Here is a 14679-nt window from a genome sequence, read left to right on the forward strand (position 1 = left end):
TCTACTCATCGACAAATACAGAATTTGTAGTTTTCTACATCTGTGAGAAGAACACGCTCCAGCCTGCATGCCAATCAGCCAACAAAGCGCAACAAGGTCTTAAGATGAAAGTTTTATAATCTCTGTAGCAAAGTGCCCCCATTTTACGTGACGGGTTGTCAGTGTATGATGCCTGAAACTATCATGATTGGGACATAAAATACTAGGTGAACTCTTGGTCCCGTTCACATTCATGGAGAAGGTGTGTCAGCCGCGTCACAGGGTGCAATTCAATCTTCCATCTTTGACGAATCACTGCTACTTCAAAAATATGAGATCCACATTGGCGTACAATATTTACTCACCAACACTGCTACTTACGTGATATACACACACAAACATCCACGACGAAACAGCCATAACATATAATTCTAGAAATGGTAAAATCAGCAGAATTGCATGAGTCAGACTATAATACAACCAGGATCCTGAGATGTGAATTAACTCTTTCTGTCTCAGGGACTTTGGACATATGTTGTATTCAACATGTTGTGGAGTATTTTGAAGCATTAATTAACACTCAAAGCACCCACAGGGTTTATACACATATTCTGTTATTCATTGCTTCTCATCAAACAGATGGTGAATGGCACCAAACATAAGTCATTCACTTTTGCTGGTTAGCATCATACCACACGTCCAACACGTTTTGATACTGCATAACATTCATTCACCATCACCCACAGAAAACCCATGGCTATTGGTTGCTAACCAACAATTCACTGTTCTCCTCATTAAGCCCTGTACTGTCATCGAGAAGGTAATGCTGGTAGTAACTTCAAGCAAATTTATATTTCATGGTCTCGGGGAATACACGTTCAACAACTCCATTTAGCTTTCAATTACCAACATCATCAAACAATATCACAGACAACAGTTCTGAAGATTTCGAAAAAATGTACGCAACATCAGACACGTAGCCAGGGCAGATCACAGATGCTATCCTGAACTTTCTGGTGGTACCAACATCATCAAACAATATCACAGGCAGACTTCTGAAGATTTTGAAAAAATGCACGCAACATCAGACACGCAACCAGGGCAGATCGCGGACACTAACCTGAACTTTCTGGTGGGCCTTGGGCGCTCCGATTGCGTCGAGAAGGCACTCGCCGTACTCGCAGCGGTCACGGCTGAGACGTCGCTGGTGCTGGACAGGTTGCTGTCCGAGGACTTGATGCTGATGTTGTCCGGGCTCTGCTTGCGCCGATGAGACGACGACCCGCCGCCCTGGAAGGGGAGGGGCATGTCGTGAGAGGGGGAGGTGCCCATCATCATGCCGTGCCCATGCATCAACCCACCACCGCCGCCACTCCCACGCTCCAGACTACCGCCGGCCCCGCCCCCGCTGCTGTGGGGCGACAGGGTGTTGGCCGACGCCGCCATCTTGTACTGGCTCATCTTGAGTTTGATTTGGCGGGCTCGCTCTTCAATATCTGCAGTTCCTGTTTCAACGAAGAAGTCAAAGCGGGAGAAAGTTCTGATCAGAAGACATTTAAACATACTGTAATTCTAACTAAAAATATACAAACTACTTGCAAGAAAGATAAAATATGTCACATGTGTCGGTTGGATGTTGTGCTGTAGCAGACATGTACGGCACACTGGGCGGCCTTGACTGGAATAGTATGCCTGAACACGTACCTCACCTCATCTGTGGCCATATGGCATAAGTTGAAGATTAGTGCAATGTTGCCTCCGAGCAGATGACATATTTTGCAATGCCTGCATGCATTTAACCACCGACCAATAAGCACTGACAACATCAACATTCATCATGTTGAAGTACTTAGATTGACAAACTGAGAAAACATGATTGAGGCCTATGCAATATAATGCAACCCTAGCTATCACCGGATAAGTACTGGGCTGATACATTTCCTGAACAAGCCCAGGTATCCCTATATCTCTTCAGATCATATAGATCTAAACTCAAAGACTACCTATCTGCCTTGATGTATGACACGTAAGAACAGTCGGCATAAAACCTGCGCTCTCCTGACAAACCAAAGTACTGGCAAATGACATCTCGTTGGCAAAACTATATTCATCTATCTATTTGCCTCCACTGCTCTGTTACCCTGAACAATAGACACAGATCTTCAGAGTAAAGGTGCTACTGCTTGGTACACTGTATACGTGGAGCTATGTGAAGAGCGTGTTTACAGCAAAGGATTGGCCGTGCTGTGCCAGAAATGAGGGGCATTTAATCACGCAATAATTTGCATCCGGCCAAAAGTAGAGCGTCGAAACTCAATAAAAGGCCAAAGTGCCCTACTAATCGGGGCCTTAATCTAATTTGAGAGGAGACAAGTGCAGGGGTTGGGCAGAGGTTTGCTTCTTTCAATTCATGCTTAATACATGACGTGCCTGAAAAAAGATGTAACCAGAGGACACTGGAGGCGTTGATGCTTACAGATCTGATTAGGAAAGGAGAGCAAAATTTGGATCTGTTACAGAGCATTTATAGGTGACCTAATTTCCCTTTCTTCTTTGGTATTTTCTGCGGGAGTGTCAGATGTCTTATTGGGAAGAGTTATTTGCTTGTGTTACCTTTGTCAGCTTTTGAAGAGGGAGGGACCTGGGGTAGTCTTCGCTGCTGTTTGCGAGGAGTGGATGGGGTGGAGGAGGGGCTGCTCCGGCCGCCGTGCATGGGCGAGTTTGGTAGGCTTGACGAGTCCAGGCCAGGTGTCGGAGGGGGCATCATGTGTCGTCCTCGGTACTGTCTGTCGTACTCCATCGCCCCTCTGACTTCCGACCTGCTCCGCCGCTGGTAGGAGTCCGTTTGCGAGACGTCTGCGGCCCGGCGGCTGGGCGACCGCGAACGCCGCGGCTCGCCGTACTCGTACATGCTGGGTGGCGACAGCGCCCTCGAGCGGTGCTCGCGTTCCCGCCGCGGAGGCGAGCTCCTGTCCATACGGTGCGGAGACTCGCGCTCCCGCTCGCGGTCGCGCACGCGCGTCGTGGCCGTGGGTGGCGAGGATCTCATGTAGTCCACATTGTCCAGTGACTCCAGGGAGTAAGGGTGCATGTCGCGCTCACGTTCTCGATTTCGATCGTGCTCTCGAGCGTTCCCCCTCTCCCTGTCGTGGTCCCGATCCTGTTCCAGATCTCTTCTCCTCTCCAGATCCCTTCCCCTCTCCACATCTCTTCCTCGATCCAAGTCCCTCAACCTCTCCGAGTCCCTCCCTTGGTCCAGGTCCCGGTCCCGGTCCAGGTCCCGGTCCCGGTCCAGGTCCCGGTCCCTGGCTAGATGCTGCCGGCTGTAGTCCGTGGCCGGCTCCGAATGGCGCCCTCGTCGGATCGGCGACGGGGAACGCGGCCGGCGTGACACCCTCTCCGGAACCGCCAGAGTGCTCTGCGAGTTTCGACGCTGCTTCGTCGGAGCGGGCTCGTCGTTTGGGGTCAGGTCCTCTTGTGTGGGAGGCGTGACTGTGTTGATGGAAGATAGATTATCTTTCAGTCTAAAAGCATCATAAAACCAAAGTACTCATTAAGATGGCAATATAATGACAAATATATTACTCATCACTTGTGAAAACATTTGATATCTAGCAAGTAAATGATTTGCACAAGAGTGCTGAATTTAAAGCAGATTACTTGAAATGAATATCCTTTTGCAGTGCAATCAAACAAGGGTGTTGTTAGAATAACAGGCGATAGATGTGTATGCGATAATATCAAGTACCAAAAATGCCAAAAATTGCAAGATAAAGGTGTATATGAAGTGAGCAATGCAATCAAACTAGAGAAATGCAAAGAATTCAAATGCTACTCTCTGCAGCAGATTAAAGTTTAGTCAGGAAAGTTCTCACATGATATGCATGAAAATAAGATTAATGTCTATAAGAGATTTAAAAAAAAAGTATCTTGTGAGAGGCAGAAAATAAGAAAGAATTCTACTCTACAAAGAATATGACATCACAACATTCAAACTATTTCTAGAATCAAGTCATTGTTGTGTATGTTACGTGTCTGTGAGTTAGTATAATTATGTTGGAAATTGTTATGTGTTTACGACCCTGGGAGTATCCGGTGAATGCCCTTCAGTTTACCCAAAGATACAAAAGATATTATGGTCTTTGAAAAGCCATCATATTCATTTAACAGCAGACTTGTTTGATATCTAAACTTGAAGGCTTTGTTTGCAAAAACCGATAAGTCCATTTTTGAAGATTTTGAAGTACGATCTCTGTCATAAAGTACAAAATAATACCTTTTAAATGATATATTGGTCCCTACATATAAAGGTATATTTTTTAAGTTATGGTCAAAAGAAGCAAAAATTTTCTTATTATTCTCTCTATTTTTCTTGACCTTTAATCGCAAATATCTCCATTTGGCAAATATGGACTTATCGGTTTTTGCAAACAAACTCTTCACTTGTTGATTGCACTAGCAAAGACTAGATCTCTTCCTTTTTTTAAAACAAATAATTTGTGATAAATGCTGATGTTCATGCTTGTCACACTAGATTATAATTATCATCATTTCATCATTGGACTGTTTGTAATAACAAGTCGAAGTATTCTTTATGCCATTCTGGATCTGTATTGTGGAATAATCTGAATTTGAGTAACGTTTCTAACCTACAATTTAATGACATATATATAAAAAAAAACTGTAAAAAAATACTACTGAATTCATGTATGTTTTATGTGAAAGTTCAGAGTTTGAACTCTTGTGTGTGTGTTTTTTCTGTAACTCATTTTTTTTTATTTGATTCTTTCTGCAGGTTCACAGAATCTTTTTCTTTTACACCACTAGGCTGATACAGACCTACAAGCCATATAAAAGCTGTTCATTTCATTTTTTCCTATCTTATTGTGGAATTTGTACTAATTGATACTGTATTAATATTTGGTGTCATCTTTGTTTGTTTTGTTTGTCATATGTGTATGCTTCTTTTTCATTTTTTTTTTTTGTTGGTATGATTGAAATGAAACGAAATGAAACAAGAAATGCGGGGAACTTTTTGTTTGAATTAAACCTGCTCCATTTCACTGTCCGACACATTGCGATATAACTGACAGCAACTAAACTTCAAAGCTGACTCTCTGAAATCTATGCTTAACCAGTGGCTGCATAGTGTTTTTTTGTGCTGTCGGTTAGCTCTTGGTTAAGAAGTTTAACAAAACACATACTCTTGCAAAGATAGAGGACAGTAGAAAATTCGCAAATAACAAAATCAGAAAGTTGAATTTTGAAGACTTGATTAGGCATTTGCAGACATGAGTCACAAATAATTTCTGGATCTCTGTGCTTACTCTATATGCATGTTACCATTTTCACTCTTGAGATTAACTCCCATCGCTTCTCAATGCTGTCATTTTGCTGCAAATTGCATTCACGCATAGGGACATGTACCGGGGGAATTTTGAACCCGCGACCTTAACGGTCAATCACAATGTAGGCATCTAGCCATTAGATCAAGCCTGCATCGGTCATTATGCCTTTTCCTTTGACCACCTGATGAATGAACCCCTACAAGATGAAGACTTTTTTTTCTTCACGAGTCTGATATTTGCTGGCAGTAGATCAATACATATATAGCGCCCTCACAGCAGCAGTGTGGAAAGATGAAGATCAGTGAAGCAATGGCGATGGGAATGAGACAACTCCACAGTTCATCTATCACTCTGAGATATGGATGTGTTTTTACACACTGAAAGCACTGTGCACAATGTGATACCCCATTGTTTGATGAGGAGGGAATCAATACCGGTGATTTTAAATAGACACTGCAGCCGTTCAGACGTTCTGAAAATAAGTCTCGTGCGTCTAACAGCTCTGCATCCCCACCTGCTCTTTCACTAATTTCCTGGAAATAAGTATGTGTCGGAGAAAGATGAAATACTCTCTACCAGATGACGTCTGAATTCAGTGAACATGCTCTACTGAATTGAAACTATTGAAGACTTTACACAGTAAATAGCGTGTTTACGTTTGTTTGTATCTTCCTCAATTCATGGCATTTATATGATATTTAGACGTAATGAGAATATGTGTTTTTATCTTTATATTATAAGTTTTTTCCTCGTACTATATTTGTACATTGTCTCTCTTTGTTGAAAATGAAATAAACGAAACGAACTGATTATAGGAAATGACGTGGTTTGGGCTATAATTAGCTATAGTGTGCCTTTGTGCTGTAGTCGTGACATAACAGTGCTCACAACATTTAAGTGGGATTTTAATTAAATCACTGGTCGACTTAAACCGTTTCTGATGAATTTGACTGCCAGTTACAAAATAAATTGGCTTATTCGATGCAGTTCAGACACAGACTACTTTAGTGTGGTATACATCATGTGGCTGCTAGTATGACCATAACATTGTCATTAGAAAACAGCGCCCTCACCCACTCCTGCGGTGAAGAGTGAATACATCGGTTGAGCAGATGCAAGCAAGAATACAGTAGCTACAATTTCTTTGTGTTGCTTGAAGGTTTGCAATTTCTTTTCTTTCTACAGTCAATGATAGCCTTGTTACAAGTACACTTTTGTTTTGAGAATACATACAAGTATGCTATGCCGAATTGAATTGTAAGGCTGTCATTCTTTTCATTAAGTGTCAAGATTTGGTGTAAGACATGAAGGGTTTGTTCACAAAAACCGATAAGTCCATATTTGCCAAATGGAGATATTTGCGATTAAAGGTCAAGAAAAATAAAGTGAATAATAAGAAAATGTTTGTTTCTTTTGACCATAACTTCAAAAATGTACCTTTATATGTAGTGACCAATACATCATTTAAAAGGTATCATTTTGTACTTTATGACAGAGACCGTACTTCAAAATCTTCAAGAATGGACTTATCGGTTTTTGCGAACAAACTCTTCACATGTTCTCTGTTGTGAAGTCTGTGTATATCCATTGGAGATAGGTGATGTGAGGAATGTATGTTGTTTGTATTCAACTACAAGTAGAAACTGGTCCTATATGGCATATATTGGCACTCTTAGATGACTTTTGGTCCAAACAAGATTTTATAAATCCTAACAACATATTCTATTTATCCCACAGGCCAATATCTATATGATGATCTCTAGTGGTCCCTTGAATGAACACTTACAGAATACTCCAAGACCATAGACTCAACTGCAGAAATTCTAAGGGTTTCCCTATACACCATTGCCAAAATGGAACCAACAGGACTACTACTTGCTCTTTTACCGCTGCCTAATAAGTTCTATGGGTTTTGTAACCTGGAATATACAATTATATATCACTGTCCAACATACATTTTTTTGTATAAACACATGTGCACATTGCGGTATAAGAGATATGATTGGAGCATATTCTGGGATTTGCTGTAAATCAGTTCATGTATAAGTTAGACAAAGCAATTGTTACAGCACTGAAATAAAAGGTAAAGAATAAATGAAAGAGCAAGACGGAATGAGGTTGCTTATTGAGTTCAATTTGCAGTGTTAATAGTGTGTTATTACCATAATACATACTGGTATGCATGACAGAAGAACTGTAATGTCTGTTTGTGTTAGAACTATTCCTAGTGTTAATGTTGAGTGTCTGGCGTCGGCCCTTGTGTAATCTAAAAACAGCCGTGTAGAGGCAATATTAGATACTATCCTACGGCAGGGGTTCACGGGGGGTGTTTTGATAGTGGTGGGTGTTAGAGGTTTCTACAGCCGGTGTTAGTGTAGTGTTAGTACCTATGCCAGCACGCTGGAATATGCGTTCTTTCAGTTGGTGTTAGACCTATCCCGAGTGTTAATGTTGAGTGTATGGTGTGAGCCCTTGTGTAATCTAAAAACAGCGGTGTAGAGGCAATATTAGATGCTACCCTACGGCAGGGGTTCACGGGGGGTGTTTTGATGGTGGCAGGTGTCAGGGTTTCTACAGCCGGTGTTAGTGTTAGTGTTAGTACCTATGCCAGCACGCCTGTGCGGTGCTTGACTACGTGGGAAGTCAGTGTCCTGACTCGACTGTCTGTCATCCTGATCGCTGACTGGGGGCGGGCTACAGCTACTGCCGAAAGAGGAGATACTAGCCCCGTCCCCAGCCCCGGTGGTGGTGCCACCTGAAAGTTCAAAGGTTAGTTGGTTAGTTTCGAGAAGAGAGATCGAGAGACAGAAAGAGTTAGTGCCCTGGCAAACGGCGAGGCGAGTCACAGGACCAACACAAATTCTGCTTTCTGTGACATATTGAGAAAGCGAACATTCCTGACAAACATTTCAAATCAGTGCACAATCTACACATCATGAACTCGTAGCACGATGTATCCACTTTGGCGCAAGAACTTACTTTCAAGTGATTCTCATAAGCAACCACTTTTATATGATAAATATCTACTTTGCTAATTTCATGCATTATCGAGTCAGTGTCAATTTTATTTTTTCACATGCATTTCATATTTTATTAAATCTAAATAAATTGTGATATGCAGTATTTGAGTTGGTCCTTGTGAAAGATGTGAGCAAGCAATCATAAATGTTCAGAGAAAAAAAGACAAGATTAGAGAAAAAAGAGCAAGAAGATTATCACAGCACAATTATGAAAACTTGCAAAATATACAGAGCAATGTTAGTGGATAGCTGGGATTCAAGTGAGCATATCTAACTAGTTTCTAAAGGTCCACTTGAGGAACCATTAGTGTTGTGCTATAAGTGAAAGTTTAGTTTAGAAGGGAAAGACCGTTTGAAATCTTGTGTTCCGCGAATAGAATTCATTATTATTTTTTGCTTCTTTCAAATTCAAATTTATGTTCAAATATTTATTCTGTCACTATTACACTTGTACATTCACATTATGCCAGGTCACAACCTTCTTGGGTGACAGACCTTTGCAAATTAATCTACTGGCGCTACAGCAGACACAAAATATCTCTCCAAAAGGAATATAGCAATGAAAGTTGTAGAAACTCATTCATATTGTAACCACGTTCATAATCATAAAAATTAACAGTTCAAACAATTTATCAGTGAATTCTAAATTAATTTGGCCATCAATCAAATATACTACAGGGATATTAATGCTGTATCCCCCTCTTATTCTTAAGAACAGAATATATATTTCAGAAATGTATAAACATGACAATGTTTTCAGGAATACTCTTGAGTAGATCCACACAGACCTAATGAACTAGTGTTCAGAAAGAGCTTGAAAAGAATAAGAAAATGAATTTGGTCACACCAATGACTGCTGTCTGTATGGACACAAATTTCCTTTCTGCTACATGAAGAATAGTATCAGACCACAGAGGTACCCATGGCCCACGGAGGCATGCTAAATGTTGACCAAGACGCTATCAAGTTACTACACCATGGATTAAAACTCAGAGCATGCTAGCTGCCAGAGATAACATGCAGCACATTCCCCTTCGTGGAAAATTGCGAAAAACTTTAAACTACATTTCGCAAACTGCAGCGTAATAGCACATAAGTGTGTGGAAGCGGCAAACAATTCAGTGAAAAGTAAAAGTAGTGTGTTTCAGAAGAAAGAAAAAATACTCAATTATCACACTGACAGGTAAACTACAAATATGTGACTTGGCTATGCAGAAATGTTGATTAGTAACAAACAAATACTGGCTATCATGTTTTTTTCAATGTGTGGGAGAAGATCGATGAGGGCTTATAGTTTTGAACTGACGAACAAATATTCTGATCTTGGTAGAATTAAAACCTTAAGTCCGTTGAAGAGCAGTCCCAAGTACACTTGGTTAGGTGTCTATGGGAAATGTGTGTTATAGCATTATCAGTTCATCCCCAATGGGATAACTTAAAACCTGCACTAAGACATATTGTGCTTGTACAGTTACTAAGTAGAAAAACAAAGGGGAAAAAAGGGGGCGGTTGGGTCATCTGCCTCTGATTTCTGTGAAACAGAAGTATCAAAAACCACTGAATGCTTTAATCTGCTTCATGATGGGGGGGTGGGGGGAGGGGAGGGGGTGACAAATTGAAGGGGAATCAACCACTTGCTATTATGAGTTATAGATAATAGATAAATTCAACTATTTATATATTTTTCTTTATAAGATCTTCCTTTCTCTTCCCACAAAGTCACACCAATTTTACTTTGCCCATGTGTCAAGGAGGAACATCTTCCTCAACTGAAAGAACTCTCAACACTTTGATAAGTAAATTTGAAATGGAAATTACAGATGGCAGTTTGTGTAAAAAGTGGTAGGGAAATCGACTTTTTTAAGACAATTCAAGCAAAATGTGGCCCTCATCAGAATCTTATGCATTTGAGGGGGTGACAAATTGAAGGGGAATCAACCACTTGCTATTATGAGTTATAGATAATAGATAAATTCAACTATTTATATATTTTTCTTTATAAGATCTTCCTTTCTCTTCCCACAAAGTCACACCAATTTTACTTTGCCCATGTGTCAAGGAGGAACATCTTCCTCAACTGAAAGAACTCTCAACACTTTGATAAGTAAATTTGAAATGGAAATTACAGATGGCAGTTTGTGTAAAAAGTGGTAGGGAAATCGACTTTTTTAAGACAATTCAAGCAAAATGTGGCCCTCATCAGAATCTTATGCATTTGAGCATTGCGGTAATAAAATATTTTATAATGCATTCTTGTCAGCTGGTTAATGCTGTAAAAATGACATAAACTAGTCAATGCACTAAAGCTATGAGGAATATATATAAATATATATATATATATATATATATATATATATATATATATATATATATATGGTTTTTTTTTTGGGGGGGGGGGGGATGGTCAAAGTTTCATACTCTCCAGGCTATTGGCTACAGAGCAATGATTGTGATTTTAAAAAAATGGAATTTTTTTGGTCACATAAAACTCTTTTTCCCCCTAAACTATTTTTCCTGTGGATCTAACAGTCAAATGCTAAAATGATGTCCTTTCTATGAATACGACCATACCGATAGTAGTAGCATTTCACAAGTTTATAGCAAGGGGTTGAATGTTACAGTGTTAATAGATTGTGTTAAGTGTCAGACATTTATAGCTAGAGGCTAAGTATTAACTACTTGATAGGTGAGGTACATTTGTAGGGTTTACAAGCTAACAGCTAGTGGTAGACAAAAGACAATTTGATATTTAGTGGTTTCACAAAACGAGTTTAAAGGCAGTGCTGAGGTTTATAAGTTCATAGCTAATGGTGGAATATTAAAAAAAGCTAATCGGCAGGGTAGGGTTTAGCAAGTTAATGGTTAGCGTTCAAAACATACGAAATGTTTGTCAGTATAAAGAGCCTAAAGCTTAAAAATATTTTGAAACCAGAAATTTTTGCATGCATGAAACTTCTGTTAATTTCACGAGGAGCAAAGAGTTGCAACAGCAAAATGGCCATGAAAAAGATTTTTGTCCACACAATGTGGTGAATGCCAGTGGCAATTCACTTAAGTTTTATCCCGCGAAAAAAGGTCGTTGGCTCAAATTTGCATAAAGATTCCTGCCACAAATATTTCTGGTTTAACAGTAATAGCAATGAGTTAGAGACAGTCATGTTGCTATTGTGAACACATTGTCAATCCTTTGTGAAACCTTACCCGACACGCCCGTCAGCCCGTCATCAAAGTCGGAGACGTCGCTGTCGGTGATGCGGCCGCCGGACCCGGGCGAGAGCTGCTCGCGCATGCCGCCATTCTCGTGGGGCCCTCCCCGCTTCCCACTGATCATGTCATGCATGCCGCCGTGCTTGCCGTTGCTGCTGCCCAGCGGGAGCGGCTGCTGGGAGGGTGGCGGGGCGGGCGAACCCTGCGTCTGGTTGCGCTGGTTGCCGTGGGGATACAGCGAGTACCAGTGGGATTCATTGTCGAAGGGGGCGCTGTTCAGCTGGATGAGCACCTGATGGAGATTTGGAGGGACAGGATAAGAATATGTGCCATTGCTCGGGAGTACAAAGGAAGACCATTCCTTAATTTTCCCCTAGCTTCTTCCTCACTGACTTGTCTATTTACTCTCTGTCAAAAGTGTTTTTTTTTTCTTTTCCCAGCACTTCATTCAAAGAAGAGATGAACATTGTTCTGCAAATCGACCAGAGAGCACAAACCCTAAATCAAAGCTCTCCCGACATGGACAAATGGATGAGAAATCCAACTCAAGCACTATCCAACTTGGAATATATCAAAGATCTATCACAGGTTTGGTAAAATTTAGCCTGCAGTAAATCAGAGCATCCCTTGAGGACTGCTGTGAGAGAGGAAAATTCAATTCAAATTTTCAATTCAATTTATTTTCATACTTCTCAATGAAGGAATGTACATCAAATATAATAAAAACATAGTGAATCATAATATCCGGCTTGGATGTACAGTAACTTAATGTAAGCATGTAAAACATATAGCGGTCAATCATCGTACGTTTGGTTCTATGTATAACGCTAAAGAAATATGATGGAACCTACTTAAAAGCGAGCTTGTTAAGCGTAGGTGATGTTCCAAAATGGAATAAACATAAAAAGTAATAGAGACATTATCTTAACCTGTCAAAGACTAATGTGGAGTATACTTTGGCAGGTGTCTATGGGAAACATGTTATAGCAAAATAACCTCATCCTCAATGGGTTAGAATTTCTGTGTTGAGATAGACAGCCATGCATGCTGCGCAAGTGTATGAATTGAATGAAAAAAAAAAGCCTTAGAATTTGGCTTAGATTTCATGAGAGCAAATTGAATGTTGGTCTGAAATTCAGTGTAAAACTTTTCTCAAACATGAATATGCCATTTTTATGTTCCTAATTGTCAATAGAGTGATGTTCCATGATCAACTAACCCACTGAGGATGGTTTGATCTTGCTACAACACGCATTTCCCATAGACACCTGCCCGAGTATACTTGGGACTCGTCCTCAACGGGTTTAATAACTAGGACATGGTAGAGGACAGTATTCATAACTTATAATTAGTATACACAAGGCATATTCACAGACAACCAACAATAATGTTTTCTTCATATCAATTTTGGGCAATGCAATGCTAAACCAATAATTCTAGTGCATGGACACACACACATACACACACACACAAAAAAAAAACCTATCTATTTCAATCCACACTGGGATGCAAAAGTCAGTTCATCTCCACTTAAAAAAACAAAAATATCATGATGCAACTTGTGAAACTAGGTCCAGGCTAAGACTGCATAGGCCCATGCTTTGCTTGCAGCTGAGTGAGGTTTATTTCTTTTTTCCACATATGAATGGTGGCCAATAGAATCCACGTTTGCATCGTGATCCATATACTGATATAATTCAATTCAATTCAAAGTTTATCTCATTTTTCTAAAATACTAAACTGTGAATGGACCCACTATAACTGATGTCCAGTATATGCCTGTTAATCGTGGCATATCTTACATTATGCATGACTGACTCAACAGCTCAAGTAATGGACCTGCTTGCTAAAAAAAAATATGAAAAATTGCTGTTTTGTTGTCCATTTTAAGTCTCAAAACAAAACTGGCATTGGTGGAAAACCAACTTGGCGCATCAAGTGTCGACATATTCCTGACGTTTCCCTCACCTGTCCCAGAAAGTCCTTAGCACCAAAGCGATCGTAGTCCCAGACGGTGACCTCCAGCTCGCGACCTCTGAACTCTGACCTCTTGATGGGCCCGAAGGTGAAGGTTTGGTTCCATTTAGGGCTCAGCGTGTTCTGCACGGTCGTGGTGCGCCTCTTTGTCTCTTCGCTGCGAGGGGGAAAAGAGGGAGAATTTTGACGAGAATATGGTCAACAAAAATCTGCATCAACTTTAAAGTTCAATTTCACCCCATATTCAAGTCGACCATGATCTACAGAGTAGGCCTACATTTAGTAATATAGCCCCGCGGTCACACTGGCAAAACTTAGAAAATATTTTGCAAAGTTTTCTTGTCTGTTCACACTGGTGGCCAAACTTCTCGAAGTTTCAGTTCTTGAGAAGTTCTCAAAGTTTGGGTCACCTGTGCACAAGCACAACAAAGAGGAGAGCATCCTTCAGTACACAGAGCGTGTTTAGGCTGCACAAACTTTGAGAGGATTTGCTGGGGTTTGGGAAATCTGCCCAGTATTAGTGGGAAGATTTGCGAGAAGTTTTACAAGAAAGTGGTCAAACTTTGTGCACTTATACTTTAGGAACTGATAGTTCAAGAAGTTTTGTCAGAGTTAATATGGCTTATGTGAAAAGAGTTCTATTGAAAGTCTGAGAAACAGAATGACCGCTATGGAATTTTGAAGTTTCACATGTTTGCCCAGAACAGTAATAGCAGTCACAATTACATTTATGCAAATTAGATAGGGCGGTGATGTTGGTGCTCATGAGGTCCCAAACTAATTTGAACATACTTGTCCACTCATTTTCCTCTCTCAAAATCAAACCATAGGGAGATGCCATATTCTTTGTATCAAATACCATCAGATGTGTGATAATGTAGCAAAAATGAATTCATTACAGGGATAGTACAGTATTGGTGGAGATGAGAATTGGGCTTTTAACTTTTTGTGAGATACCAAGAAAACACTTATGAAATAGTACAAAGCATACCATTTTAAGAGGAATTCAAAGTTTATTTGATCAAGATCGGGTTTGGAATGACTGAAACATCCAAAAACAAAGTAAAACAAAGCGATCATAATGAAATGTGGGTCCCACACTTTATTGAATCGTTCTGTTTTGGATATCTCAGCCATTTCAAAACCAA

General features: G+C 40.4%; 1 protein-coding gene across 2 annotated transcripts in view; it reads right to left on the reverse strand.

Annotated features, from left to right (window-relative positions):
* LOC139731964 (regulating synaptic membrane exocytosis protein 2-like) overlaps window positions 1-14679 on the reverse strand; it is a 207513-nt gene that overhangs the window by 74963 nt on the left and 117871 nt on the right. For both annotated transcript variants that reach the window (XM_071642836.1, XM_071642835.1), the window contains 5 exons: window positions 13523-13688; window positions 11549-11846; window positions 7930-8082; window positions 2593-3471; window positions 1100-1484 (listed from right to left, as the gene is read on the reverse strand). In XM_071642836.1, the coding sequence (XP_071498937.1) occupies window positions 1100-1484; window positions 2593-3471; window positions 7930-8082; window positions 11549-11846; window positions 13523-13688 (1881 nt within the window). The remainder of the gene's footprint in view (window positions 1-1099; window positions 1485-2592; window positions 3472-7929; window positions 8083-11548; window positions 11847-13522; window positions 13689-14679) is intronic.

The sequence above is a fragment of the Diadema antillarum genome, unplaced genomic scaffold (assembly GCF_040938485.1).
Source record: "Diadema antillarum isolate AM-2024a unplaced genomic scaffold, OU_Dant_1.0 seq00000389_RagTag, whole genome shotgun sequence".
Lineage (NCBI taxonomy): Eukaryota > Metazoa > Echinodermata > Echinoidea > Diadematoida > Diadematidae > Diadema > Diadema antillarum.